The sequence below is a fragment of the Heliangelus exortis genome, chromosome 11 (assembly GCF_036169615.1).
Source record: "Heliangelus exortis chromosome 11, bHelExo1.hap1, whole genome shotgun sequence".
NCBI classification, from domain to species: domain Eukaryota; kingdom Metazoa; phylum Chordata; class Aves; order Apodiformes; family Trochilidae; genus Heliangelus; species Heliangelus exortis.
This window is the reverse complement of record NC_092432.1, coordinates 14,381,061-14,408,054: the sequence shown is the minus strand read 5'-3', so window position 1 is coordinate 14,408,054 and position 26,994 is coordinate 14,381,061. Positions and strand designations below refer to the sequence as shown.

Genomic DNA, 26,994 nt, shown 5'->3' with positions numbered 1-26,994 from the left:
CCGCTCTCATTGGGCCGGGGGGGAGATGTGGGCTCGTGGGGTTCTCGGGGAGGGAGGGGGGGGGAGGGGGCGGACCCTTTAAGAGGCAGGCCGGGCTCCGCCCTTCGCGGCGGGGGGCGGGGCCTTGAGGACCTGCTTGGGGCAGTGACCAATGGGAGCGTGCGGCGGGGGCGGCGGGCGGCCAATGGGCGGGTGCCGTGGTGCCGCGAGGAGGCCGGGCGCGCGGGGCATGACGGCGGCGGGCGGCGCGGGGCCGCCGGGCAGGTAGGGGCGAGAGGGGGCACCGGGGTCGGCGGGGGGCAGCGGGGCAGAGCCGGGGCTTGAGGGCAGCCTGGGCCCGCGGGGCACCTCAGCCGTGCCGCCGGGGAGCGTGGTGCCAACCCTCGGCCTGCCCCCGCTGGCAGCGTCGTGCTCCGAGGAGAGCGCGGAAACAGGGAGGCCCGCCACCTCCCTACCCCACATCACCTCACCTCCTGAGGGGAGGAACCGGGTGGGGGTCCGGCAGCCGCCGGTGCTGCCGGGTATGGGGGTGGGAGCTCCGATCCCGGGCGGGGGCTAGAGAACTGGCCCTGGGGCTGTCCTTGGCGCTCCTGGCCGCCTCCCCGGCGTGGCTCAGTGCCGGCCGTGCGCTCCCGGCCCGCCACTGCCCCAACGGCGCCCCGCGGGGCTCAAGGCCGGACTCGCTCCCCGGCGTGGGATCGTGGAGCGGCTCCCACTATAAATCAGTATCCCGGGGACTGAGGGTGATCCTGGCTCTGAGGCCTCGGCTGCGATCCGCCGGGCACAGGGTGGCTGCGGGGACAGAGGCTCCATCTGCCCCTCCGCTCCTTGACCTCCTGCTCTCTCCGGACAGACACCGGCCCTTCCCCTCCAGCATCCTCGGCTGTGGCTCCGCTCCAGCAGCCAACACAAGGGACTGAAATGACCTTGAAAGCCGGGAACAAGGGCAGCTCGCCGGATCCCGCCCGGGCTCGCTCGGGCCGAGGCAGCCCGGCCCCAAGTGCCTCCCTCTGCCTCTGATCCTCGGGGTTTTTTTTTCTCGGAGGCGAAATCCCTGACTCGCTTTCTTCTGCCTCCGCCCCGCGCTTCCTCCTCGCTTGCGCCGACAGCAGGGAAGGGAACCAGCGAAAAATCAAACTCCGCCGGAGGGGCTCGCCCCGGACCGCTTCCAGGCCGGATCCCAGCGCTGTGTAAGGGAAGGGAGATGTTGCTCCGCGGGGCGAGGGGGGAAGCACCGGGCTTCGCTTGGCAGAGCTGCAGCCCGGGGGACGAGCTTGGGGCCTGGGGGAGCCTGCATGGGCAGACGGAGTGGTGTCAGCCCCGGTACCGCGGGCAGGGGGGCAGCGGGTCACCAGGAATGTTTTTCCTTTGCTGGGGAGTTCTGTGTCCAGCTGTCTCCTCTTGGAGGCTCCATGTGGCGACTGTGCTTGTTATGCTTGTAGTTTGGGACACTTGGGATGGTGGTTTTCCTGCAGGAGCAGCTTCCTCCTGAAAAAGCAAAATTCCCCAAGGAGGTTGATGGTGTGAGCAGCTAGAAAGTGTTTTCTTCCCTGTGCTGCTGCTCTTTCCTGTGGAAGCAGCTCTTGGCAAAGAGATGTCCCCATCAGCTGTGCCTGGAGCCCAAACTTACCTTGTCCTCCTAAACTTTGGATTGCAGTTCCTGCCACAGCTGGGAGCTGGGATGGAGCAAGATCTGGAGAGGGGGAAACAAAGTGATGTCTCCACTGGGACTGAGGATGTTCCTTGCAGCCCCCAGACACTCTCTGGAGTCACCTGGTGCTAGTGCTTTGTCCGGGGACCATGACCTGGCAGTTGTCTCTGGTAGTAACCATAAAGGGGAGAGAAAAGCGGGATAGGGCTATGCAATGCTTCCAGGTGTTCCCCAGCTTCTGGTTTTTATTGTTTTGGGGCATTTCTGTGTGTTTTGTGACCTTGGGGGTGGTTCACAAGCAGGGGGTGCCTCTCACCCTCCCCTGCATGGTGCCCCTTGGTGTCAGCTCTGGTTAGGGCTAAATCCGCTTGCTCGGATTAAGCGGCACAACTGCTTGGGGATTTAAGGGATGACGTGGGGGGAGCTGGAGAAGGCTGTCCTCTGGAGAGGGAGGCTCTGGAGTGGGGATTGAGCCCCTTTTTTCACCATGGGGTGAGAGGGGGCGGAAGGCTCTGGTACTTCCGTGGTAAGAGTTTTGGCTTTAGCACAGCATCACCTGGTAGAAGGTGTTTGTACCACAGCACTGCCCATCCTGAAGGCACAGAATGTCTGAGGAATTAGGCAGGGAAAAAGCTTGTTGGTGCAATGCCAAGGGATGTTATTTTAGTGCTTCTCATCAGTAGAATCTTCCTTCCATTGCAGGCGCATCCTTTGACCTGAGTTACTCCTTAAAAACACCACAACCTCAGTGTCTTTGTTCTGTCCCTGTGCTGCCTGAGCTTTTGGGCCTTGTGGGCTGCTTGTTTTCTTTTCCGGTGCCAGCTGCAGGGATCTGGGAGTTGCTGCACAGCCCAGCCCAACCCAACCCTAAACTTGCAGCTCTGGTGACTGGTGTTTGGCTTTTCTGAAGCCCCCATACATGCAGTATCTTGAGGGAGTATCCCCTGTGCCCCCAGCCAGGATGGAGCTCAGATCCATCGCATAGGGACAGCATTCGAGGTGGGCCCTTGTGGCTGCAGGGACCTGGGGGCTGAGGCAGCTTTGATTCTCAGGCCATTTGGGTGATGGGTGTCAGAGTACAGCACCCCAGTCATGTCTCTCCCTGAGTCTGTGAGGGTGCATGTAGGGAAGCAAGGGGCAGTGAAAGAGCTGCTCTCTATTCAGGAAGCATTTTGGGATGGTGTCTCTGCCTGGGTCTGCCCCACTGCTACAGCAACATCCCTGCGGGCACTGGGATGGGCTCCAGCTCTGTGCTTGTCCTGCCTGCTGGCACTTGTCCTGCCCACTGCCATCCTGCCTGTCCCCCACCTGCTCTGCCATCACCCCCTGCCCCTTCAGCGGAGTTCTTTTCCCCGGAATAATTTCCTCCCCGTAGATCCGATGGCCGTTTGCCAGCTCTGCCGTGCCGTTGGAACCTGGATCACCGCTGTGTGGCCCTGAGCTGCTGGCGAGCCTTGTGTACCCAGTAATCATGGATCAAGGCTGCAGAGGCTTTGGCTCTCTGTGCCAGGAGTGCCGCCACACGTCAATCTCCGGGTGCGATTTGCCCAGGGCGGAAGCGTCGCCTTCCTGGCCCGCTGGGCGATAACCTGCCCTGTGCTGCACAGGGAGCATGTTTACTTTACCTGTCAGGACTGATGAGTGCCTCTGATAAAATTCTGATAGTAAATAACGGTCTTTAACAAGAGGAGAGCAATTAAAGGAAGGAGGTAGTGCCCTCAGCACTGGCTCTGCCCTGGGAAGATGACGTTTACCGACCTTGAGGAGCAGACCTGGCCCTCGCTGGGTGAGACCTCCATCATCCCTGGAAATTTTGTAAACTTGTGACTTTTTTCCCATCCCAACCTCCATCTCTCTTTCTCTCTCTTTCTCTCTCTTTCTCTCTCCTCTTTCTCTCTCCTCTTTCTCTCTCCTCTTTCTCTCTCCTCTTTCTCTCTCCTCTTTCTCTCTCCTCTTTCTCTCTCCTCTTTCTCTCTCCTCTTTCTCTCTCCTCTTTCTCTCTCCTCTTTCTCTCTCCTCTTTCTCTCTCCTCTTTCTCTCTCCTCTTTCTCTCTCCTCTTTCTCTCTCTCTTGGAGGAGAGGGTCTGCTTTGGAGGGTGTTACCTGAGGCAGCAGGGAGGGAGTTGCTGCTCCTTTGGCCGCTCTTTTGCAAGCGCCGGGGAGTTCCTGGCAAGAAATGCCCTTTTTCCCTCCGCGTGACTTGAGATAAAGCAGAAATATTCTTGCTGTCCTTGAGTGGCAGAGAACATCAGTGTTAATGTGCAGACTGGAATTGATGGGAAGGGATTTACAGCTCTGAAACACATCCCTTCCCTTTCTCCCTTCCTCTTGGGGGCTAACAGGCTTTCCATTGCAGCGCCAGGCTGATGCATGAAAAAGTGTCTCCCCTGAAGAGCCCTGAGCCGATGCATGGCCGTGAGAAACTGGAGGCATCCCACAAGGAGAAGAGTTTGGATTCCCTTGACGGCAGGTGAGGAGCAGCATCCTGCAGCAGTCAAGCGATTGCTCTTTTATCTTCCCTTTTCCACCTCCCTGCTGCCTCCGAGCCCCCAGATGCAACCCACTAGCTGGGGGTGGGCACAGGGGGCATTCCTCTTTGTTTTCACCCTCAAATATCAGGGCAGGCAGAGATCAGCCCTCTCCTGCAGCCCTTAACCTCAGAAGTACCCGATGCTATGATAAATCACTGAGACATCCAAAATGTGACTTCCCATGGGCTCCAGCCCTCTGCATCTTGCCACTTCTCTTCTTGCAGCATGCATGTTTTTTGGGAGAAGGCGGGAGAGCTGTGGCTCTTCACTTACCTGATTATTGTTGTTTTCCCTTCTAGCCTCCACCTGAATGAAGCCCTGAAGGATGAAGACATTAAGAAATGCCACCGGGAAGTGGTGAGTCTTTGTCTTTGGGAGCCAGTGGGCTGGTTTGTTGTAGCCTGAGCCACAGAGGAGCCCACACAGGGCTGTAGGAGCTGGCGGCAAAGCCACAGTGGTTCCTGGTGCAGGGCAGAGGCTCCTGTGTATGTTTTCCATTGGATTCGTGTGGCCCTTGATCCACCCTGTGAAAACATTCAGGGTTTTAAATCCAGAGCAAAGAAAAAAGTGGAAATCTTGGCTGCAAGCAGCTCATTTCCCTTCTGCTTAGACCTTTTTGCGTTGTTCAGATGGTGCCCAAAGCAGAGCTTTTTAGTCTGTCTACAAATGAAATGCTCTGGGAGGGGGAGGAGCAGAAAGAGGAGGCATTTTGCCTTTCCCCATGGAAAAGATGGAGGAGAAAACCATCTCGCCAATTACTCGGAGGTATCTGGGAGGGTTGTGGGGTTGGCAATGGGTTTGTGCTGAGACCTTGTGGGTGTTTCTCGGTGGTGGTTTGGAAGTGATGCCACAGTCCCTCCCTGTGTCCCCTGCACTGTCCCAGCGTTTCTCTGGGGAGTGCCTGAGCTGACCTCAGGTGATGCTGAGCTTTGATCCTCTTAGTGTCTGGCTCATCCGGTGACAAGGTGTGCGCAGCAAAGGTGACCTTGCCACCGTGGGCAGGAGGGCTCTGCCTGTGCTGCTGCCTGCAGACCAACCTCGCTGCCACGTGCTGCTTCAGGCTACTCCGGACCTCTCTGCCATCCAGGGTGCTGCCTCCTCCTGTGCAGGGGCACGGATCAGCTGAGGGGATTTAATGTACAACGTTGGACTGCTTTGGAGCCTTTCACTTACACACAGAATTATTTAGGGACGAACCTGCCTCGGCTCCTGCCGTGGCTGCCGGCAGGCTTTGAAGAGACACCAGGAATATAAATAGCTGGATGGCGCGGCACGATGGGCGCAAAGCAAGTGTTGTCACTGTGTCCCGGATAAGGGAAGAGCTCAGGGAGGAGGAGAGAAACAGCTGGGCAAAATAAATTGCCTGTGGATGAGCCGGGGAAAAAAACGGCTCCTCAGCAGCTAAGGAGGGGAAATGTTCCTTTGGGAGGATGGCACACTGTTTGCTGGGTGCTGGATCCTCCCACCCTCCTCTAGCCCTTTGCACCCGCCGTCCCCAGCTCGGTGGGACCCTGCTGCGTCACTCCCGGGTGCGGGCAGAGGGAGGGTTTTGTTTTTCGTTGTGGGGGGTGTTTTTTTGGGTCTCCTTATCGGCAAGGTCACCAGATAACTTTGCTCTGCTTCTTTTTTAGGCTGCTAGCAAGTACAACTCCCAGTACCACAAGCTGTTCAAGGACATCCCAACAGAGGAGAGTGTGTTGAAAGGTGGGTGGTATGGCAAGGAATGGGCATGAGAGCGGTAGATTTTGGCTCAGGGACTGCTATGCCCCTCTCTTTGCCTTGCAGTTTGCTCCTGTGCCCTCCAGAGAGACATCCTCATCCAGGGAAGGCTTTACATCTCCCCCAACTGGCTCTGCTTCTACGCAAACCTTTTCGGGAAGGACATCAAGGTAATGGGGGGGCCAGCCCACTCTGATCATCTTGGGATCATAGCTCAGGCTATGCCTCAGCCCACTTATCCCCTCCTGTACCCAAATACCACCAAGATCACCATCAAAAGCCTCTGATGCACAAGGGAGCATGGCTGTGCCCCCCCTCCCATCACCTGCAGGGAAACCAAATATTAGTTTGGTTAAAATTTCCCTGATTGAAAACCTCCTACAAGCCACCGGGGTGTTTGAAGGAAGATGAAAGTTTCAGAGGGGTAGATTTGAATCTCTTTTGGATTTTCTTCTTGATTTACAATCTGAGGTTTGCTTGTTAGTCTTGTGGCTGATGGGGATCTTGGGGAGAGATGACTTCCTTCAAAACTGGGCTGAAGAACTGAATTATTTATACTGGCTGCTGTAAACAAATATCTAATGGAATGACAGGATTTCAGCAAAGCTTTCCTGCCATAATTTACATCCATCTTTGTTTTAGCCCTCCCCAGGCTTGCAGAGGCTCTTCTTTGATGAGTCTTGGGCAGACTTGCTGGATGGTGCTTTCCCATGTCCTCACCCTTCTGATGGGGCAGAAACCACCTCTGAGCTGAGATTGGATGCTGGGGGGTGTAATGACCTTTAGTAAAACCAGGCTGTCACAGTGAGGATGCTGAATCCCTGTGTCACCACTTTGCTTGGAGCATAATTCTGATGCGTCTTACATCTCTGCCATGCAAAAGAAACTCCCCGAGCTGGTGCCGTGCTCGTCCCTGCCCATCCCTGTCCCTTTTTGCTCTCCAGGTTGTGATCCCAGTGGTCTCTGTGCAGCTGATCAAAAAGCACAAGACGGCTCGACTGCTGCCCAACGGCTTGGCCATCACCACCACTGCCAGCAGAAAGGTAACAACGGCCCTTCCAGCCATCCCTTCCCCACCTTGGGGGATGCCCAGGTGTGATTTGAGAGCAGGGAATGAAGTGATTCTCATCCCTGGTTGGGAAGCAAGCGCTGCTCTCCCTGCTGGCAGTCAGCCAGGGCAAACAGCACAGCTTTGCTTTTGTTCCTGAATTTCACTTTGTTTCTGGGCAAAAGCAAAGCCCAAGTGAAATTCAGATGAGCCCAGCAAATCCCTGCCAGGCTCAAATGAAACCTTTAAACTCCTTAAACACACATGTGAGGGGAAGGGTTTAGGCAGGCATTTGACCTGAGCTGGTGGAAAACTTGGTTCAGGGGCTGAATTTCCAGCTTTTAAATCATGTTGGGTGTTGTTGGCCACAGCGATCTGATACAGTCCTGCTCAGTGTGTCAAAGGCCTTGCCTAACTGGGCCCTGCTCGTGCTGTTGTGCATTGCCTCTTCCCTGCTAGAAAAAGGGTTATTCCTGCTGGATTTTGGAAGGGGGTTATTCTTATGGTATTCTGGGAGCAGGTTATTCGTGCTGCATTTTGGGAGGGAGTTATTCCTGCTGTGTTTTGGAAGGGCATTGCTCCTGCAGGGGTGGCACAAGGCAGGATTTGGGCGTTCAAACCAAGCTGGTTGCAAGGTTGCTGTGCATATTGCCTGGGCTCTGCCCATTCTCCCCTCATGCTGATCCGTGGAGCTGTTTTTTTCCTTTGCTACCAAACCTTGTTCGCTGCTGCATCCCTCTGGGCTGAGTGCAAGAGGCCCTATGGGAACAGCAGCCGAGTGAAATTGGCCCGAAAAAAATCTGGTCCAGGTTTTAGCAGGCTGCAAAAATAGCAGCAGGGGAAGTCTGGAGGGAGTTCCTGTGGGGGTTTATCATGGTTCCTGAAGGGGGGAGATTCAAGGGCAGGATGTCTCTGCCTGTCTCTTGCCTGTAGAAAACTGGACTCAGGACAGGGGGGAATCTCTCCTAGCAGATTCTCTCTCTCTCTCTCTTGCAGTACATCTTCGTGTCTCTTATCTCCCGTGACAGTGTCTACGATGTCCTGAGGAGAGTCTGCACACACCTGCAGGTACCTTCCCTCTGTCTGATGATGTTTGGTTGGCCACAGAGCTCTGTGCTTGCCCTGGGGCTGCAATTCAGAGTGCAGAGCTCTTCACACCACCTCTGAGGCTTTGGGCAGCTTCCAAAGCCCTCCCTGGAGTCCCAGTGAGGGACTGGAAGAGGGGCAGGAGCTGTGCCCTGGGCAGGTCCTGTGCCCATGAGCTGTTGCTGGCCTTTTCTGGGTCATGGATGATAGAGGCAGAGGCTGGAATTTCTGCTCTCTGCCAGGGCATGTATATGAATTATTTATAATCTAGTAGTAATACTAGTTCTGCCACTTTGCACAGTGCTGCCTTTTCCCTAGATCTAAAATTTAAGGGGAGAAAAAATGGTACAAAGTAAAAAAATCCAATAACTTGAATTAAAAAGCATCGGGGGGGGGAGAGGGGAAAGAAATCTGTCAATCCTTGATCTGTAGAGGTGGATTATGGGGTCTTCCGCTTCTCTGCCTTTGAAAGCACGTGGGAAGCAGTGGCTGAGCTCTTCCCCACCCAGAAAGGTGTCTGTCAGCTGTGCCAGGGTGGTGATTGGGTGACTCAGCCCCATTGCCAAACTGGGGGAATTTATTCTTTGAAATTTGCTGGGCTCTGCCCAGATATTCCCTTTTTTTAACCCTTTTGCTGTTTTTTGCCCTCTGATGGGAGCCAGATTGGTGCAGGAGGCCTCGGTGCTGCTGTTGCCCTGTAGGCTTTTGGGCAGCAGGATGCAGCAATGGGGTGCCCTGTCCTCTGCCAGATGCTTTTTCTTCAGCCACAAAATCCCCACACTTGGAAATTTTAAGCTGCTGCTTTTCACAGACTTACCAGAAACATCAAAATTCAGTTTTCCTTGCTCAGACTGAAGCAGAGATGGGCAGCTCCATAATGCCTGTTTCTTTCTCCCCTCCAGGTTTCCAGTAAGAAGAGCTTAAGTTTGAAGGAGCTGTCGGAGGAGCCTGATGCTGTGTCGCTGGTGAGGGTCAGGGCAGCTCTGGGAGAGGGAAGGACCCCCACGAACTCGCCCTGTGGGCAGGAGAGCGGCCACCTGGCCCCCTCGGTGGGTTTGACACCCGGCTGGCACGCTGAGGTTCTGCCAGGAGCCCCTGGCAGGGTGCAGAGTCCATCCTCTCCCCTCGCTGCCGAGAAAGGTTGCGCAAGGATGCAGCCATCGCCTTCGTAGCTTTGTCCTCTGCGATCCTCATCCCCTGACTTGGCAGACACAGATGGGTCAGGAGGACCATTTAGAAAGCCCGTGGCTTAGCACAGCCGATGACCTGGTTGGTTGGTCTCAGGGGTCCATTTACAGACAGAAGAACTTTGGAGCAATGTGGAAAATACCACTGCTCTGCTCCTGCCAGCTGAGGCTGTTTAGAGCCTTGGATGTGGATAAAGGGCTAGAGGTGGTGTTGAGTTATCCCAAATCCGATGGGATACCTGGGAGGCTGGAGGGAGGGAAAAGACTGAGGACCTGTGGCATAACTGAGGGAGCACAAGGGGTCTTGTCCTGCCACCTTCTGAGTGGGCTTGGCTCTGCCCACAGTGGCAAGGTCTGTCCTCTCCTTGTCCTGACCCATTCATGTCTGCACAGTCATGAATCCATTGGTGCTTGGCCATGCAAGGTGTCCTCTGTGGGCTGGTGGCCCTGGGCATCAGGCTGGATGCAGGAGGTGACAATTGAACTGGCCCTTGTGGACCAGTGACCGTGCAGGCTGGCTCAGGACGTTGTCCAGTGAGATGTCCCCCATGGGTGACATATCAAAGACTGAAAGTGCTTTTCAGGGGGTGAATCAGAAATGATCCAGGCTGTCAGCATCTCCTGGTGTTTTTGAGGGATGTAGCCCTTCAGCAGCTCCGGCTACAGGGATGCTCCAGCTGGGGAACCACCCTCTCTACCTGCTCAATTTGGTGCCTTTTTGGATGGGCTGGGACCTGGATGCTGAGCTTCAAACCCAAGGATTGAAGGAAGTGGCAGTTGGGGCAGGCGTAGGTTGTGTGGAAAGGTCCTTCCTATGGCGTCCCCACAGGGCCATTATGAAGGACCAGCTCCCCTTAGGATAAAGTTTTGGATGTGCTGGGGCTCAATGGAGGTTTGGGTCTAAATCTGGCCCTGCCGCATCCCCAGTGCTGCTGATTTCATGGGAGAAATCTCTGCCAGCAGCACAGCTCACCCAACACTGTTCCTGCAGGAGGTGATTGTCCCTGAGGGCAAGTGGAGAAAGGTGTCACCTGCTTCGCTGTCACTGTCACTGCCAGACACTGACTACCAGTGCATCCACCGGACCTCAGTCAGCAGCCTGAGCGCCAAGGAGAGCTCCTGCACCTCCGAGGAGCCCCTGGTTTCAGGTGAGGGCTGTGTCCAACCCAGGGACATGGGTTTGTGCCCTGCCCCGCACACTGCTGGGTGTTAACCTCCATTAATTTGTATTTCATCCATCCTTTGCTCTCCATGAGGGGCCTTCTGCCAGGACTGAAGCTGGGAGTTGGTTAGAGGGTCCAGGGGATAGGATGGAGTGTCTGTCTGTGGGGGCTGAGCCCTTGGCCTGTGTCTGTAGCAACATGCAGGTGGTGTTGGTCCATGGGGGAGGAGTAGTTTACATCTGAAGGCTCCTGGTGGCTGGAGGAACACGAGTGTCTGCCCATTGTCACCGTGCTGCTGACTCTGTGCTTGTGTTTCAGAAAGTGCAATAAACACTGAGGAGGAGCTGGAGGTGGAGCAGAGCTGTGTGGCGGAGCTGAGACCCTCTGACTACCAACTCCTGAAGATCTTCATTGTGCTGTAAGTGTGCTGAGGGTAGCTGGGGCGTGGGAGGTCAAGGGGATATGCTGGGAACATCCACTTCCACCACTGGCTGATGAGCACTTGTGATTGTTGCCCTGCTTCCAGCATCTGCCTCCTGGTTGTGTCCTCCTCATACCTGGCATTTCGCATCTTCCGTCTGGAGCAGCAGCTCTGCTCTCTGAACCGGGACTACCTCTCCCGTGGGCACAGGAGGTGAGGGACCCTCGGGGACATTTTGGGGTGGGTGGGGACATAGTGCAAAGAACAATGGCTTTGCTCTGTGACGTGTCCCGGGGATGTTTTGTCCCCTGTGCTGTACCCCTTATCCTGTTGGGATGACTGATGGTAGACCCCAAAGAGCTGTTCCCATGCTGTAGATCATACCATTAACTACTTTCCTTGAGACTTTTAGCCTTTGGGAAGAAGTGTCTGTGTGGGTTTGGGGCTGGTTCCTGGGCTACAGGAAGCACCAGGGCATCTTGGGGCTTAATGCCATCAGGGGCATCAGCGAGGGATGGAGGGGAGTGGGTTCCCTTGGGCTGGGGACATTGGAGGTCTCCCTCCTGGTGCCCATGGACTTGGCTACAGTGCTCACCCCATCTCCTCCCACTCTCTGCTTGCAGGTGACCATCACCCTCAGCACTGGCTGAGACTGTGGCATCCTGCAAATGGATCTCTGTGCTGCGTCCTCCCACCAGGGCTATTGCATGTGTCCCAGGTTTCCCTCAGGCGGTGAAATGGGACCAAGTATCTTCTCTCTTCCTGCTGGCACCTGCTCCCAGTGGGACCACCTGGCCAGCTCATGGCCACTGGTGCCAACTCTCCAACCCACTGGAAACCTGTTTTCTCCCCGGGACACTGCTGCACCATAACACTGGAGGATGCCCCTGTGCTGCCAAGTGGTTGGACCTCCCCTTAGGACTTGCTGCTAAAACGGGTGCCAGTTTTTATTCCAGACTTGGTTTTTTGTTAAAAAGACCTCAGGCTCACCAGGAACCCCAGGAGACAGGTGGTTTGCTGTGACTGCTGCTCAGGGTGAAGCCCAGGCAGTGGCTTTCGCTTGAACCTGCCTGTTTGTACCCCTCTTGATACCTTTGGGACCACAGCTGGAGAAATGTCCCCAACCACAGTCGTCTGTGGGGATGGGGAGAGAGGGGCCACCAACCCTTTAGGGTGTCATTTCTCCCAACGTTCAAGGGTGGGGGGTACAATGCTTCGTACCAGCCCCCAGCCCTTCTCTCCTGGAGCACTGGGTCCTCTTGGGGGTGTGTGTGTCCCTGCAAAGCACTTTAGTGTCCCCCAGACCAGGAGTCCACTGGGGAAGGGAGCCAGACCAGAGCTTCATCAGCCCTGCTCACCTCATTGTCATGGGCACCAGGAAACTTGCTGGATTGTAGTGGATCTGTGCCCTGGTTCGTGTGAACATTGTTACCATGTGGAGCTGAGTGCCACGGGATGTATCCCACAGGATTTATTTATCTTGCATCCTTCCCTGTGAGCGTGCTGGGGCAGCAGGTGATACCTGTGTGATTTATTTTGGTTTTCTTTCCTATTTTTCTGGGGAACTAAAGTGCTGATGGGGCCAAATCCCCACAATCTGGGGAAGAGCTCACCGCTTGCTCTGGGCTCAGAATGGCTTTTCCATGAAAATAAAATGAGGATTTTTCTAGCACGCCCCTGTCTGCTGCTGGCATCCTTGCAGCCCTCAGAGCCCCAAAATGTGGTACACCCGAATCTGGGCTGTCCTGGTGTTCCTGTGCTGGTTGTGGCTTTTGTGGGACAGTCCTGTCCTTGTGTGGGCTTGGAGACAGGTGGCATCGCCTTGTGGTCCCTTTGTGTTGGTGGACCTGGGGCTGTGCAGCCCTCAATGGCAAAACCCCCCCAGGGCAGGACAGGAGGGAGGCTGGTGGGTGCTCAGCACCGTTTCTCCAGCATTGTGTCACCCTGTGTGTCACCCTAGCAATGCCAGGAGGGGACACCTGAGGGTGCAGCCCTGGCTGAGGAAGCAGGACTGTGGGATGGGGGACTTTAGGGGGACGCCAGGAATGCTTAGGGATGCAGGGGATGGGAGGTTTTTCACTAGATGGCAGCAGAGTCTGTGGAATGTAACGCTCAAGAACGTGGCAAGGCCACTCTGGGAACTCCAAGTGCCTGGAAAGGGTGCTGAGCTGAAGACCCAGCCTGCTGGGGTGGACAGGGTGAGCCATCTTCGCCCTCTTCCTTCTTCCTGAGCATCTGCAAGTCAAATTCCTTCCCTGCCAGCCTGGCCCATGCAGCACTGCATGAATATGCGCATACAGACATTTTTTGCCAAACTACTGAAGCTGCTTCTTCAAATCCCCAGTGCTGTGGGACTTCTGGGGCCTTTGATTTTGTGGGTAAGCAAGCAGATGAAAGACACTGTCCTGCTTCCACCCTGTCCCCACTGGGGACTTACCTGGCTCCTTGTGCCGGTGCAGCTGCCAAAATGGGTTTGGGGTTGTTTTTTATTTTCTAACAAAAAAGTAGGTGCTCAACAGGTTCAACCTCAAGCTGGAGATTACAGCCCCAAAACTGAGGTTTAGGATTGCTGTGTGTTCTTTGGTCTTTTTTAGGATTGGGCTGTTCTTATACACAGTGGGTGTGTGGTCCCTTGTCCCCATGCTGAGCCCAGAATAGGTGTGTGGCTGTGGTGACAACCACCTCTTGGGGTTCTAGTTAAAGCCAGTGGTGGGACAACCCATAGGTGTAGTTGGCTGACCCAGAGGAGGCTTGGAGGAACCCAAGGGTGAGTCTTTGGTGTCGTTTGGGGGATCCCTCCTACTGGGAGCCAGTTGCAAGGCTCCATTTTAGAGTTCAAGCCAGTGTTTGCTCTCCTGGCAACACCCTCCTTGATCTTATTTGCTTTTCTTTGTGTAAAGAAATGCCACGTAAAAGGTTTTGGTGAAGGAAACATCCCTGTGTGCTCACCTTGTTGGTTTTCCTAAAGGAGAAGGACAAGGAGCAGGGGGTGTCCTCTGGATGAGTACAGCCCCTGCCCTTGGGTCTCCCCGATGCTTCTCCAGTTGGACCCACCGTCCTGTCTCCCCACCTCCCCTCCACCTGCACTCCTCCCTCTCTCAAATCAACCTCTAAAAATAGGATTAAGAGATTAAACCATCCCATACAGCCTCTTTACTACCACAGGAGGTGCTGGTGGGGTTATCCCCAGGCTTGCTGGCTCTCCAAGACTGGTTTCTGCTTGGTTTCACCCACCCACCAAGTTCTGCCCACGCGTCCCAGCCCTCAGGGCTGTGACACCATTGCACACGAAACCATGGGGCAGCAGGAGCCAGTGCTCAGCAGGGACCTACAGGAGAGATGGGACCATGTTGACAAGGACACAGTTTGGTCTGAGTTTTATCCCCAGAGCTGATCACTCTTGGTGCCATGCACATGGCTGGGGCTGGACTGCCAATAAGCTGGGAGAAGGGCTCCGGGTTCAAAATAATCCTTACCCTTTTTCTCTTTTGAGTGTTGTGTTTCAGCTGGATTTCAGCTGGGGTGCTGGGGTGTGGTTCCGTTGCTAGACCCCACCTGAGCAACCTCCTCTTTGCTTCTCATAAAGTTAGGGATTATTCCTTATCCTGCAACGATTTCCCATTTAAATTTTTATTTTCCCCACTGCTAAGCCTGTATTTATGGAGAGATCTGTTCTGAGATCCTGGTCATCATCCAATGCAGGAGGAGGAATGTTTCCGTCAGAAGTGTATTAAGGGTTTCTTGGGCTTAAAGGAGACCACAGTTATATTTGGCTTTTACACCTCAAACTCTGACCTTTTGTTCTCCCTGGTGTGTGGGTTTTATTTTTTTTTTAATCACAAGTAACAGAACTGGTTTTGTGCTGGAGGAAGCAGTGACTGCCTTGTACACGGAGCCCGGCAAACACTATCAAGGGTTGGGGAGCACTGAGGAACCCTCCCCAAATGGAGATGACCTAAAATCACAAGGAAAAGAAAACCCTTCACAGGGTGTCACTTTTCATCTCAATTCAGTTCCCTTTCCTAGGACTGGGTTTCTAAGCTTCCTATTAAACTCCCAGCAGTTCAGTCAGGTTTTAACTTATTAGAAGAACAAGCAGGAGTGGGGGGGGATGAAAAAAAAAAAAAAAAAAAAAGCTATAGCCGTTTGGCGTAGGAGAACCTAGCTGAAGAAAACTGATTTTCTTTTTGCCCTGTTCTTTAGTTAATTGTAGAATTTCCTTTGGAGTCTCATCTTTCAACACCTATATTTCAATGTCAGGTTTTCTGGGGTAAAAATTCCTTGCTGCTAAGTCCTAGGCTGCTCCAGTACCACTAGCAGGAGGCACAAATTAGAAATAGTTATGGTAAAGCATTTGGGGGCTTGGTTTTAAAGAGCATTTGCTAACTCTGGCTTGGAAGAGCAGTACCTGTAGCAAATTAAAGCCACCTAAGAAGGGCCTGATACCTGCTGGGCAAAGGCAGCAAGGTCTCATTAGCAGCCACAGCCATTAATGTAAAAATTCTGTACAGAGGAGGATTTGACAGCAAAGTGACATTTCTGGTTAGAGGTTTCAAGGCCAGTGATGTCCAGAGGGGACTAAGGCTCTTGCAGGAGGGAACAGGGAATGTGTGTGTGGGGTGTAGCCATGCTGGAAGGGTTACATTCTTCTTGTTTGGGACAATCCTGTGCATGGGCATCTCCCTCAGGCACTGGGGGTGCTGCCTTGTGGCTGGGGAAGGCAGTTTTTGGGGGGGACTGGGGCTGAATCTCCATCACTTCTTTGCCAATCTGGTGATGAGAGCTTTCCATTCTGATCTCTTCTGTGTGACGTAGGAGGGGGTGAGGAGCTGCAGCAAAGGCTCTGGACGGCCCCTGCAGTGTCCCTGACAGATAGCCTCTGTGTTGCAGATCACATACATCCCACAGTCATAGCTGTTCTGCTGGGCAGGAGCCTTCTCCTCCACAAAGGTTGCTTTGTTCCCTCTTTTGTCCAAGAAGGCCTCCAGCTTCCCTGCCACTTGCTTGGCATGGACCGAGTTGCATTTGCTGTGAGAATCATAATGGGCGAAACACTTTCTGTCCCTGAAATAAACCAGTAAGCTCCAGTGGGTGCCCCCAGCAGCCTGGTTGGAGTTGTCATTGATAGGCAAGAACACGAGCTTCTTGTGGAGCAGGTCCAGCGGCTGAAGGAATATGGCTATTTCCTCCTGACTAAGGGCACATTTAATGAACTGAGCCACTTCGGGGCTGATAAAACAAACCTCATTGCTAAATTCTCGGAACTGGTGATTAGCAAAGTACTCGAAGGCAAACCCAATGATGTGATCATTAAGCCAGTTTGGGGGCTCCAGCAAGGCGACATCCGACTGCCTCAGCAAACTGTCCATGTAACTGAGAACAACAGGGTCCATCCTGCGCAGGCTGGGGCTGCAATACTCCAGGAGACTTCAAAAGCTGAAACATAGAAAGGGAAGACAAATTAAAAATCTAGATGACACCTGAGACGAGTGCAGCCAAAATCCTGAGTTCCTTCTCAGCAAGCAAAAGCCCAGGTTTCCCAGATGGATATTTGCAGGAGCAGCATTTGAGCCATTTGCCAGATGAGCAGATAGAGGACACACAGCTCCTGTGACATGTTGAGCCAGGCTCTTCTGCTGCTCCAGGAGCAGCACACAGGTCCAATGAGATGAAAGTTTCATCATTTTGGTCTTTACCTCAAAGCAAAGTGATTTCAAAGCAGTTCCTGCTCAGGAGCTGTGGGTGCACCTTCAGTTCTGGGCTTCACACAGAAACCGTACGGCAACTGGGAGAAGTTGGTCAGTGTTTTGGTGTGTCACCTGCAGGGTGACAATCACTGTCTTCACATCACTGATATTCCTGGAATAAAAACCTTTTGGGGGCTGCCTGACAAGCATATAGTCCCTTCCACCCAGCAGATCCTGCCACATCTCAGTGCCAGCCACGTGACCTGTTCCAGGAAAACCTGCTGGCCCACCAGCACAGGCGGCAAGGCGGTGATGAGTAAAGAGAAACAAAGCAAAACAAGATGACAAACCAGCCAGTTCTCTGCCATGGAAATCTCTAGGACAACTCTCTACCTTGCTGGTAGAGCTTTCAACAACTCTGTTGAAAAGTTCCACTGAAGCTGGGTGGTTTGCAAAATACCTGTTTTGAGCTCAACTTGTAACTTGCCAAATTTTGCTCACAAAACGATAAAGCAGTCATGGGTATGCTGAGGGGAAGATCCCTGCAGGCTTCCACTGGTGATGTCCACCTTCAAACAGAAGTGACCAGTCATGGCAACCCACCCTTTCCAATCTTTTACTTTGTTATTTGTCCAGGCTATATTCTTGCCTCTTAATCTGCACCTGCTTTCCACAAATAGAGGCTACTCATCCTTAAGAAAGTACCTGGAAATTCAAGTAGAATGTAGCACCTGCTTCTTCACACCCATTACTCGAGGGATTTCATCAAGTTTACCAGGCAGGACTTCTCCTGATTCCTTTTCCTTTATCATGTTATCCTTGTGCATACTAATTCTTCTCTTTCTACCAGTCATACAATTCCTTTCCAGAAGTTCTTACATCTGCTGCCTTCTCATCCCTGGGGGATTTAAGTGTGTTTTCAGAAAGAAATTGCAGTAGGAGGAGGTGCTACTCAACAGAGAACAAGAAATATTTGCTGGCACCAGACTAGGACTGAAGAGATCTTGTGTAGAGAAACTGTTGACTTAAACCCCCTATATCCACCCTGCTTCTACTTTTGCTCTCAAATTCCCTGCCCTGGGCTCCTCAGCTGCTGCAGTGGACCATTGGCCTCCACCATGTCTCTCCATAGCAGGACAGGGCTGGAAATGCCACAGCTGGGGACAGCAGTGATGTGGAGCTGGTTGGGCCTCACCCTTTCCTAATCTGTGCCAAAACATCTTCAGATTTCTTAAAGCACTGTGTGAAAACTGCTCACAATCAGACCACTTCAAAATGATTCACTCTAAGTAAGACAGGAATTATGATGGGGGGGGATAAAAAAATAAATCAAGTGTTGCATTGTTTATATGTTAGGGAGAACTAGATTTGTACTTCTTATTGCAATGTGAATAATGAAAAAAAAATCCTTCCTGGACAAGTATGCATAAATTAAGGGAGATTTATCCCTGAAACATCTTGGCAAGGTTACACTGTCTGTGATTTGTAAATGGATGAAACCTGCTGTGTGTGTCATGGGTCAGAAGGAAGGGCTGAGGTAGAGGATCTGAGGCTTGGAAAACTAATAACTGTTTGTGTGTCACTGGTGGATCCAGGAGATGCCAAGCAGCAGGAGTCACTGCAAAGGAAGAGGAGCAGTCCTTGTTATTCCTCCTGAGCCAAACACCATGGTATTTGGACATTTTTCCTATGTTAACAGGCTCCAACTATTTCCAAGTTTGCATAGCAAGTCCTTTGCAACAGCCTGCAGTATAAAAACAAAACAAAAACTAAGTCCCAGCAACTCCAGGAATATGATCTTCTTTAAGAAGCTGTACATCCTACAAGCCAAGAAAGTTTTATAGGGTCACTGCTGGAATAATTTCTGCGCGTGCCCATGCAATTCTCCAAATTTTCATTTACTGTGTGGTTTTTTTCTGTTTCATCTTCTCCTCCAGATATATGAATTACAGCAAATACCTTGGATTTGGACAATCAAGTCCAAATGGGATTATGCGCTAGGGAGGGAATGTGTGTCCTGTACTCTTAAATTTTCCACCCTGCAGAATCATCGTTTTTGGGGTTAGAAAACCCCACAAGGTCAAGGAAAAAAGAGGGAAATTTGGCAGCTTTCTACAGTCAGGAAGGGAGAATGGTTACAGCAAATGCTTAATTGCCACTAGCTACTACTTTTAATTTTATTGCCATCTGGTATTTGTGAAACTGCCTGTGAGTTCAGCAGGATGACTCATCCCATGCAGCTTAAAGGAAAACCCTTTGCGGGCTCAGACGCTTTCCAGAGCCACTTAAGGTCAGTGGAACTGTGAAAAGCCATCAGAGAGGTTAATTTGTTGGAGACAACCTCCCTGTTAAAGCTGAAGATGAACCTGCAGAGAAGCCAAGATCTACAGAGATGTAGATCTGAGCACCTGTGAAGTTAAGGGGTGTTGAAATCCAGTTGCCCATGGCAGCAGCTCTGCTCAGGCACAGCCAGCACTGGCTTCCTGAAGGCTCCAGCACACTCTGTTCAGAAGTTTTCATAAAAATAGCACTAAATAGTGACGCAGGCCTAGAATATTTGTTGTTGGTTGCCAACAAGAGTCTTGCTCCTTCATTTTACTTACATATTAGTAGCTGGTATTTGAAACTCCCTAGTAATTGAGTGTAAATAGGCAGCGATGGAGCAAAGAGAGACTAAATTAAGGATGAATCAGATTTCTAAAGTCTATTTTTAATAAATTAAAGGTGCTAAGAACATCCAGAGTAAATATTTAATATTTTAAGGTGCCACATCACTAAGCTTCTGTAGCAAATCTAAAGAATATGAATGCAAATATGAAAAAAACCAAAACCAAAAAAAACAAAACAAATCCCCCCCCAAAAAAAACCAAACAAAAACACCAACCAAAAAACCAAAAAAAACAAAAACCAAAAACCACCTGAAAGACAACTTCTTTGGGGCTGACTGGGGAAGAGCTGGAGGGAAGTTTGTGACTCTGGAATAATCAAGAATAAGAAGCTAAATTATTTAACCAGCAGACCATGCCTGGAAATACAGTTTTTGGACAGGATGTCAGCACTTTTAATATAGCAAGATCAGACAAGAACCATTAGTTTCTATTTATCAGCATGAGCTGGGCTGCCAGCACCTGAGTCCCTCATACTTATCTATCTCCTAACAGAGACAGAGAAGAAACCCAAGCCAAATTAAACAACTCAGCCAGAAAATAAACATTCTCATCTACTCTTTTTTGTTTGACAGAAACAGTCTCTTCATAGCCTACAAATGACAGTACCTGTATTATAAGAGGGCAGAGTTTTTGCAGGTTTGGTATCTCCTGAATGCCTGAGCTAGAAGAAAATACTACAGAAAGTAGGCACAATGCCCAAACCTTTCCATTCCTGACCAATTCCCTAAAGTAGGCACATGTAGCATAGGAAGCAACCCAGCTCCAGGACCCAGCTTGGTTAGCAGCACCTCTCACAGCAGGGAACTCACACCCAGAGGAACTAAATCCAGCGCTAGTGAACCAAAAGCATAAATTCACGCTTTGCTCCTCAGGGTGGGGTTGACCAAACCATTAGATTTTTGAGAGGAATCAAAGCCAATGACCCAAACTCACGAGGATGTGAGATGTCACCGAGACTCCCCCCGCGGTCACGACGGCAAACCCCTCGGCTCGGGTCATCAAAAAGACGTCGGGACAGAGGGCAGTCACCTACTTTGAGAAGGAGTTTGTTCCTGAGAGCGGCGGGGGAGTGCGGAGAGGGAACTTCAGCGGCCGGAAAGACCCAAAAGCGGCGGGAGCGGGGTTAGAGGGAGGGATGGGGGCTGTGGGTGCTTGGAGGAGACACGACCCAAGGCATGGGATCGATCCTGGGCTTCTCCCGCCATCTGTCATGGCTGGGATTGGAGCGCACCAGGACCGGCTCGCCCGTTCCGCTGCCGCTTCTCGGGAAATAAACGAGAATTTAAGAGAAAGGAGAAGAGGGTCCGGCCGGGGTCAGGGCCCGGGTCAGGAGCGGGGCTGGCCCGGGACCAGTCGGTAGCACCGCTCCTTGCCCGCCCGTCCCTGCCAAGCGATGCCTGTCAGCCTCAGCTCAGCGCCCGGCGCCGGTAACGCGTCTCTGCGATTAACTGCTTTAACCATTTTCCATCAAAACACGCGTCGAAGTCACCGAGCCCGCAGTGAGCCGGCACAGACACCCAAAGGCAGCGGCCTGCGCTCACACCGTTCACGGAGACCACCGCCAGACCTCCGCCGACAGCAGTGTTGCCCTGGCAACGCCGGCCGGTCCGGGCCCGGCCCCTCCCGCCGCCCCTCACCTGCCGCCTCATCCCCCGCTCGCCCTCCGCGGCGCCGGCACCGGTCGGTTGCTACGCGCTGCCGTAAAGCAGATGCGGCCGAGTCGTAACGACCCGGCGCAGGCGCAGGCAGGAGGGGGCGGGTGCCCGGGCGGGGCGGGGCGGGGCTGTGGGCGGTGTCGGGCGCGCGCGGGCAGGCGGGCGGGCGGCGGCGCGCGCGGCTGTTCCTCCCCCGTCTCCCCCCCCCCCTCCCTCCCCTTCCCCTCAGCGCCGCGCCCCTCAGAGCCGCCGCCGGCGGGCGAGGGATGCGCCGCGTCCCGGCAGCCAGGTGAGCAGCGGCGCGGCGAGTCCGGGGTCCTCCGGAGGGAGGGGGAAGGGGTGAAGGGGGTGTCCTGATGGGTGCGGGGGTGTGTATGTGTGTAAGGGGGGCGGAGGCGGCGGGCGCGGGCGGTGCCGAGGTGGCCGCGTCCCCCTTAGCCTGAGGAGAGCCCCCTCGGCGCGGCGGGGCCGGCGGGAGCCTTTGTTCGGCGGAGGAGGGCGAGTCACCCCGGTGTGGTTCCCCCCCAGGCGTGACCGACCCCCGAGGGCGGTGGCGGCGGGCGCAAGGTGCGGGGCGGCTCCTGGGCGGCGGGTCCTGCCCGGGGGCTGCTCCTCGCCTGGGGACGCTGAGGGGATTTTTCACCCGCCGGTGCCGGTACGATGCCGTTTACACCCATTTTGGGCTGGGTCGGACACGACAGGCGTGAAAAAAACAGACAGGGGATTGTGTATTGTACCTCCCGTAATGTTCCCGGTGTCACCAGCGGGTGGGGCGGCTGCGGCACCCCTACCGCCCTCGCCCCGGGTGGGGGAACAGCCCCCCGAGCGCGGTGATGGGCGCTGCGACGGCAGCGGGGCACGTTCGGTACCGTCGTGTCGGGCACGGGAGCAGCCCCGTTACCCGAGGAAGCGATGCCCACCCCACCAGCTTGAGGTATTTCTGCTTTTTAATTGGACTCAGCTGCAGCTTCCCGGCACAGCGGACCTTGATGAGAGAGCTAGAGCTGCACCGCCAAAGGTTAATCATCCAGTCGATATTTCTTTCTGGAATTTTCCTAAATGTAGCCGAAACGCTTTTGCTTTATAACCCAAACACCTCTACTCCCAACCCACCAAAAAACCCAAAAAGCCCCACCAACCCAAGAAACCATGCATACATATAAATATATTTATATGTATCTTCTCCGACGTGACTGGCGGTAGGACCTGCCATAAGTTAAGAGCCGTGCGTTTTGCCGCCCTTCTGCTTATAGATCAGCTTCCTCCTTCTCTATTTACGTTTTCACATCCTGAAACCAAGCTGAGATTAATAAAGTCGGGAGCGTGAGCTCAGCAGAAATCATGGCTTTCACGTCCCTCGCTGCAGTGCGAGTTACCCTGCCCATCGGTGTGTAAAAAAATAATCACGTAGCGGCCGAGGAAGGAGACCGCGACTACAGGGAGAAAAAGCAGCACGGCGTTTGTCTGAATTGATAAGTAAGCACTTAAATAAATAGCTTTGTAAATAGATTATTAGTTGGAGAAATGGGTTTCTGGCTGGCTTGAACGTTTTCCTGTCTCTTTTCCTTGAGGAGTGCTAGGCAGTGACAGGGGAGTGTTGTCTTCTCCTCACTCCTTTCGAGACGGACGTGGTGGTGGTGATGGGCTGTGAATGCTTAAGCACGACCTTATTGAGCTGAGCTGAGCTTAACCACGGGCGCCAGCAAGCTGCAGCTGGGGGCAGAGAGGCTGCCTTATCGCTGAATAGTATCTTCAGCCCATGGTCCTGGAGTCACGGGATGATCATGATTTTCTCTATGTCTTTGAGCAAGCTCATCCATTTCTGTGCTTTTTCTCATTAAAAAAAAATCTTTCTGAATTCAATCGAGATGCTTTTCTTTGCATTTTTCCCTAATGAGGGCTCTCAGCCTTTACTGTTACTGCTGATCTTGATTTTTCATCTCCAGGACCATTTTGGGAGCTGTTGGTGCAGCTGCTGTCATTACTCGAGGTAATTCAGCAGCCCTGGCACACCACTAATAAGCTCTTGTTTCCTGATCTATCAATTATGATGCAACTTTAGGTATATATTTATTTATTTATTGCAATCTGTATGTAAATCAGGCTGGCTTTAGAGATGTTTTGTCTTGGAAGTGGTACATCAAGTATTTTTTTTTTAGTAGGCTCAGCTTTTCAAAGCATGCCTCAGATTTATATCCTCTATGCATCCACAGCTCCAGTTATGATTTATAAAGTTTGTGGTTTTACCTTTTCTTTTCTTGGGGAGCAGGGCAGCTGCATTTTAAGATTAAAAGGTATCAAATGGCTGACGTGACATCTGTTCTTGCAATATCTTTTACAAACACCAGCACTTACATATGCCACCTAAAACTAAGACTGATGAACCTTTCGGATCCCTTGCCAGGAGAATGTAACCATCTAAATGCTTTATGTCTGAATTATTTTTATCTAGGATGTTTATGATGATGCTAGTGGTCACGTTTCCAAGAAAACCTCTGAGAATGTGAAGCATGCAAGGTCAGGTACTTGGGAAACATGAGCCCCAAGATTACCTGTGCAGGTTCAGCCCATTCTGAGGTCGGGCTGTACTAGAAGCCCTAATTGCACCGTTTGATGTCTGGAAGGATGGTGTCCAGCTCTGCATGGAAGGATGGATCACTCCTCTGCATCTCCCACAAGTCAACATGGGGGAGCATGGGAACAGTCCATCCACTGCTGTTGTAGCTTGGCATCACTGGGCAGTTGTCAAGGAAGACCACTTGGGTTCACTGTTAGAGCCTTGGGACCAAGCATACTGTATAGTCCTGAAGCCTTAAAAATCTCTCACTGCAAGTGAATGGGATCTGAGAGTTTCTAAAAGTGTTTGGGGAGGACGTAGCATGGCCATATTGTGCCGAACTCTAGTTCTCACTCCACACTGTGCAGCTTTTGTATGTAATTCCTTTTAAAAATACATTTATTAAGGGGACAACGAGGTCATTGAGCTGCTTGAAGTGTCTTAGCTGGTCTAACTTGATTTCAGAAATTCCTGTGTCCCGTTGGTTTATAAATGAAGTGGGATTGCAGTCCCACTTGCATGCAAAATACTCCAAGTATGAAGGTGCCACTGCTGTCTGTGGGGGGGAGCCCCATTGGGCTTACACAAGTTGTTTTGCTGTCATATCACCCTGAGGTTGAAGGCACATTTGTTATTTACTTTATGAAGCTCCCAGCCCAGTCTTGGAGTCTTAACTCCCCAAAATGGGCTGGGTGCCGGTTTTGGCTTTAGAAGATTTTTTTTTTTTTTTTTTTTTTTTTTTTTTTTTTTTTTTTTTTTTTTTTTTTTTTTTTTGTGTTGAGCTTAAAAAGATCATCTCATTTTTTCAGGCTTGGGTCCTGCATGCCTACATTTGCTTAATTTCCTCTTCAGTGAATGGGATTTCTCTCCTGGCTAAAAAGTAAACGTGAGCACAAATATTTAAAGGATTGTGGCTTAAGTTTGCAAATTGGAGACTTTCTCTAGCATTCCTTTGGACAAAAGCAGTCTCATCAGAGATTTTGGTTGTGTCTAGGTAGCTCCCTGCTCTGGGAAGAAGTGTCTGAATTGTTTGGGCTTTCTACTGCATGAAATATTCTGCCCTGTTTTCAGGTTAGATGTCTAGGATTCTCCCAGGGCTTAGGCCTGGGATTCTGATTGAATGATAACGATGAAATGCTGCTGGTGAGATCCTCAGAATGGAGATGATTTTTATGGTCCTTTGTTTTTCTTTTACACAGGACAAATTTTTCCATAGGCTTGGAGTATATGGGTGAAGGCACAGGTGAGCAGGATTGAGAATATAGAAAACAAGCAGGTGAAACTCTTGCCGGATAATAGCAATAAAGGAAGGAGGTGGAATAGTCTGCTTTCTCTATGTGACTCTGTAACATGAAATCTTACTGCCATGTTTGCATGTCAAATGCCATGGTGTGTTCTATGTTTTGCTCCTGTGATTTCGTTGATGTCCTAAATTCTGTGTCTTAGGAACTGAGCATTTCAAAGTGAGCTCAACAAGAAGTATGAGCTCAAAAAATACCCAAATTCAGAAGGGAAGAATACTGAACAGTGATTTTAGAAATTAACTCGTTTTTGTATTGGTTTTTAAAGTATTCTTAAAGAGTTGCAGCTCTATTAGTCATCATGAGAGCATTTTTTTTTTGTAGGGAGGAATCCTATAATGAGTACCCATAGAGAAGTCTTACAGATAAAGTGAGATCAGTATATGTTTGCCCCAAATGTTTTTTATTTTAATGCTGAAGTTGTTTAATGCTTCTTGTAAGTTGTTTTTTGGTTTTTTTTTTCTTTTTTCATAATAGAGGACTATATGATTGTTTAGGTCAGAAAGGACCTCATGAGGTCACTGTCCAAAATCCTGCATCCAGCAGTGCCAACTCTAAGGTCAGGCCTGGTTCCTTACAGCTTTAGAAGTCTCATGTTGGTTGTCTTTCACCTGTGGTTTACAGGTTGCAAGGGGAGGAGGGGAGTGTTTTCGACTGTACTGAGTAGAAAATGTCCAATGAGCACAAGGTCACATGAATGTGATCCGTGGCAGCCCTTGTTCAGGGATGTTTGTTGCATCCTTCCACTTGCCAGCATGATAAACTGCCACTTTCTGCTGCATTTCTGTGATTTCATTAAGCTGATCTAGTAGCAAGCTTCTGTTAAAAGAGGATCCGACCTCTCTGAAGGTTGTCTTGCAGAACTCTCCCAAGTCTTCTCCTGGTTTGATTTGCTGTTTTGGGCTCTGTTGGTGTTTTTCCTCAGCCTGTTTTAGGGTTTCTCTAGGGAGACATGTGAAGAGATGGAGCAGAGGCTCCTGCCTAGCCCATGGTCATCAAGGGAGATGAGTCTTAAGAGTGAAATGCCTGTGGTGCACTGAGAGTGCACTGCCACAAACTGGGGTGTTCTTGAACCCTTTGAACTATAGTTCTCCATCCTCCATCAAAAACATCAATAGGGTCCATTTGGTTGTATCTTGCTGTTGATGTGCAATAAGCATCCCGGGGGGGTCAGCTGCATCTCATCCAACGTTTCATTTTGTGTGGCTACTGAATTACTGCTTTTTTTTTTGCAGCTACATGCCTGATTTAAAGCAAGATGGGGATGTAGTTTTGCCCTGGTCTTCCTTCATCTCTCTGTTGGCTTCTGGTGTTCATTTAAGGTGTCTCCTTCAGGTCCCAGAGAAGGTTTCTGTGGCTGTTGAAGTAGGCTGGCTGTAGGTGTAGGTCGGTCTAAAGTTGCCTGCATCATGGAGAGAGCTGGATCAAGCCCTCCCAAAGCCTGGCATCTTCTGGTTCAAACTGGATGCTCATCTGTTTTTGGAGAAATCATCTTGATTCCCATCCTGCATCTTGTAGGAGTTATTGAAAATGTCTGCTAAAGCCCCTGGAGAATAAGAAGTGATCTGCCCCACTTGGATATTGTATGAGGTAGCAGAGGAAAAATGTGTTTTAAAATTCATCACTTGTAATGCACAGAAATACTGAATTTGGTGTGTAATGCAACTATTTTTACCTTGCATCAGTAGTGGAGTTTCTCCTCCTTTAGCTGCCTCCTTGGTATCTGCTTTTACCCACCAAACACTGATAATCTGGCATCCCCTGTGCTGTTTTTTGTTTGGTTTTTTCCTGAAAATTTTCATTATGATCTTCTATTCTTGTAAAGCATGACCTTGAAAGAGGCACATGATCCTGTCACAGTGGGGCACTGATAGAAGTGGAGTGTCTAACCCCCACAAATTAATCTGTGAAAAACCTGAGTTTTAAAACCACCCCAGACCATGAGTGTTTTTGATAGACCACCAAGAATTCTCTTATTGTAATCAGCATCTGTACAGTTGGTTTTGAGGGATGAACTTAAAACAAGTTAACCAGAAATATTTACTCTAGAAGACATCTGTAAGTGGAATGTCTTTTTATACTTTGCATAAATACATAGACCAAAATAAAATTCTCAAAACCATTGACATTTTCAGTTGGGCAGCACTTGTCTAGGAACTGTTAGGTTGGTTTACGCTTGTTGGGCACATAGGACAACCTTCCCTGGGAGGAATTAGTAAATGATTTAATTGTTGAGGAATGTGGTCCCATTAGGCAAAAATAAATAACTGAATGCAGGAGATCATTAGAAACATAGCACTTGATTAAAACTATGTCGGC

General features: G+C 51.4%; 3 protein-coding genes across 14 annotated transcripts in view; 2 read left to right on the top strand and 1 right to left on the bottom strand.

The window, feature by feature from the left end:
• The first annotated feature begins 122 nt into the window (after positions 1-122).
• On the top strand, positions 123-12,478 carry GRAMD2A (GRAM domain containing 2A). 4 transcript variants are annotated; one of them, XM_071754824.1, is made up of 13 exons: positions 123-264; positions 854-1,190; positions 4,008-4,121; positions 4,482-4,539; positions 5,814-5,886; positions 5,968-6,071; positions 6,846-6,944; positions 7,946-8,017; positions 8,938-9,000; positions 10,214-10,370; positions 10,704-10,803; positions 10,912-11,019; positions 11,430-12,478. In XM_071754824.1, the coding sequence occupies exons 3-13, from the start codon at positions 4,018-4,020 to the stop codon at positions 11,431-11,433; spliced, it is 942 nt and encodes a 313-aa protein (XP_071610925.1). In that variant the 5' UTR covers positions 123-264; positions 854-1,190; positions 4,008-4,017; the 3' UTR covers positions 11,434-12,478. The 4 variants fall into 4 exon arrangements, with proteins under 4 accessions (XP_071610925.1, XP_071610923.1, XP_071610924.1 ...); XM_071754822.1 differs by having other exon boundaries at positions 8,938-9,084; XM_071754821.1 differs by lacking the exons at positions 123-264; positions 854-1,190 and adding an exon at positions 3,357-3,437 and having other exon boundaries at positions 8,938-9,084.
• Positions 12,479-14,602: 2,124 nt separating this feature from the next.
• On the bottom strand, positions 14,603-20,878 carry SENP8 (SUMO peptidase family member, NEDD8 specific). 3 transcript variants are annotated; one of them, XM_071754827.1, is made up of 3 exons: positions 20,800-20,861; positions 20,096-20,194; positions 14,603-16,242 (listed from the first exon to the last, which is right to left on the bottom strand). In XM_071754827.1, exon 3 carries the CDS (start codon positions 16,197-16,199, stop codon positions 15,561-15,563), a length of 639 nt encoding a protein of 212 aa, XP_071610928.1. In that variant the 5' UTR covers positions 16,200-16,242; positions 20,096-20,194; positions 20,800-20,861; the 3' UTR covers positions 14,603-15,560. The 3 variants fall into 3 exon arrangements, with proteins under 3 accessions (XP_071610928.1, XP_071610927.1, XP_071610926.1); XM_071754826.1 differs by having other exon boundaries at positions 20,096-20,191; positions 20,800-20,860; XM_071754825.1 differs by lacking the exon at positions 20,096-20,194 and having other exon boundaries at positions 20,800-20,878.
• Positions 20,879-20,956: 78 nt separating this feature from the next.
• The window catches only part of MYO9A (myosin IXA), a 173,142-nt gene continuing 167,104 nt past the window's right edge, over positions 20,957-26,994 (top strand). For 6 of the 7 annotated variants that reach the window (XM_071754798.1, XM_071754797.1, XM_071754799.1 and 3 more), the window contains exon 1: positions 21,023-21,106. The gene's annotated coding sequence lies outside the window, so the exon portion shown is untranslated. Of the gene's footprint in view, positions 21,107-26,994 lie in introns of all 7 variants that reach the window. The other variant, XM_071754800.1, reaches the window with a different exon arrangement.

Bases quoted from the DNA above. Each gene is read 5' to 3' on its own strand.
- SENP8 (XM_071754825.1), bottom strand. From the start codon at position 16,199: ATGGACCCTGTTGTTCTCAGTTACATGGACAGTTTGCTGAGGCAGTCG.
- GRAMD2A (XM_071754822.1), top strand. From the start codon at position 4,018: ATGCATGAAAAAGTGTCTCCCCTGAAGAGCCCTGAGCCGATGCATGGC. The intron at 9,085-10,213 runs GTGGGTTTGACA...CTGTTCCTGCAG, and splicing joins GCGGCCACCTGGCCCCCTCG to GAGGTGATTGTCCCTGAGGG. The intron at 10,804-10,911 runs GTAAGTGTGCTG...CCCTGCTTCCAG, and splicing joins CTGAAGATCTTCATTGTGCT to CATCTGCCTCCTGGTTGTGT.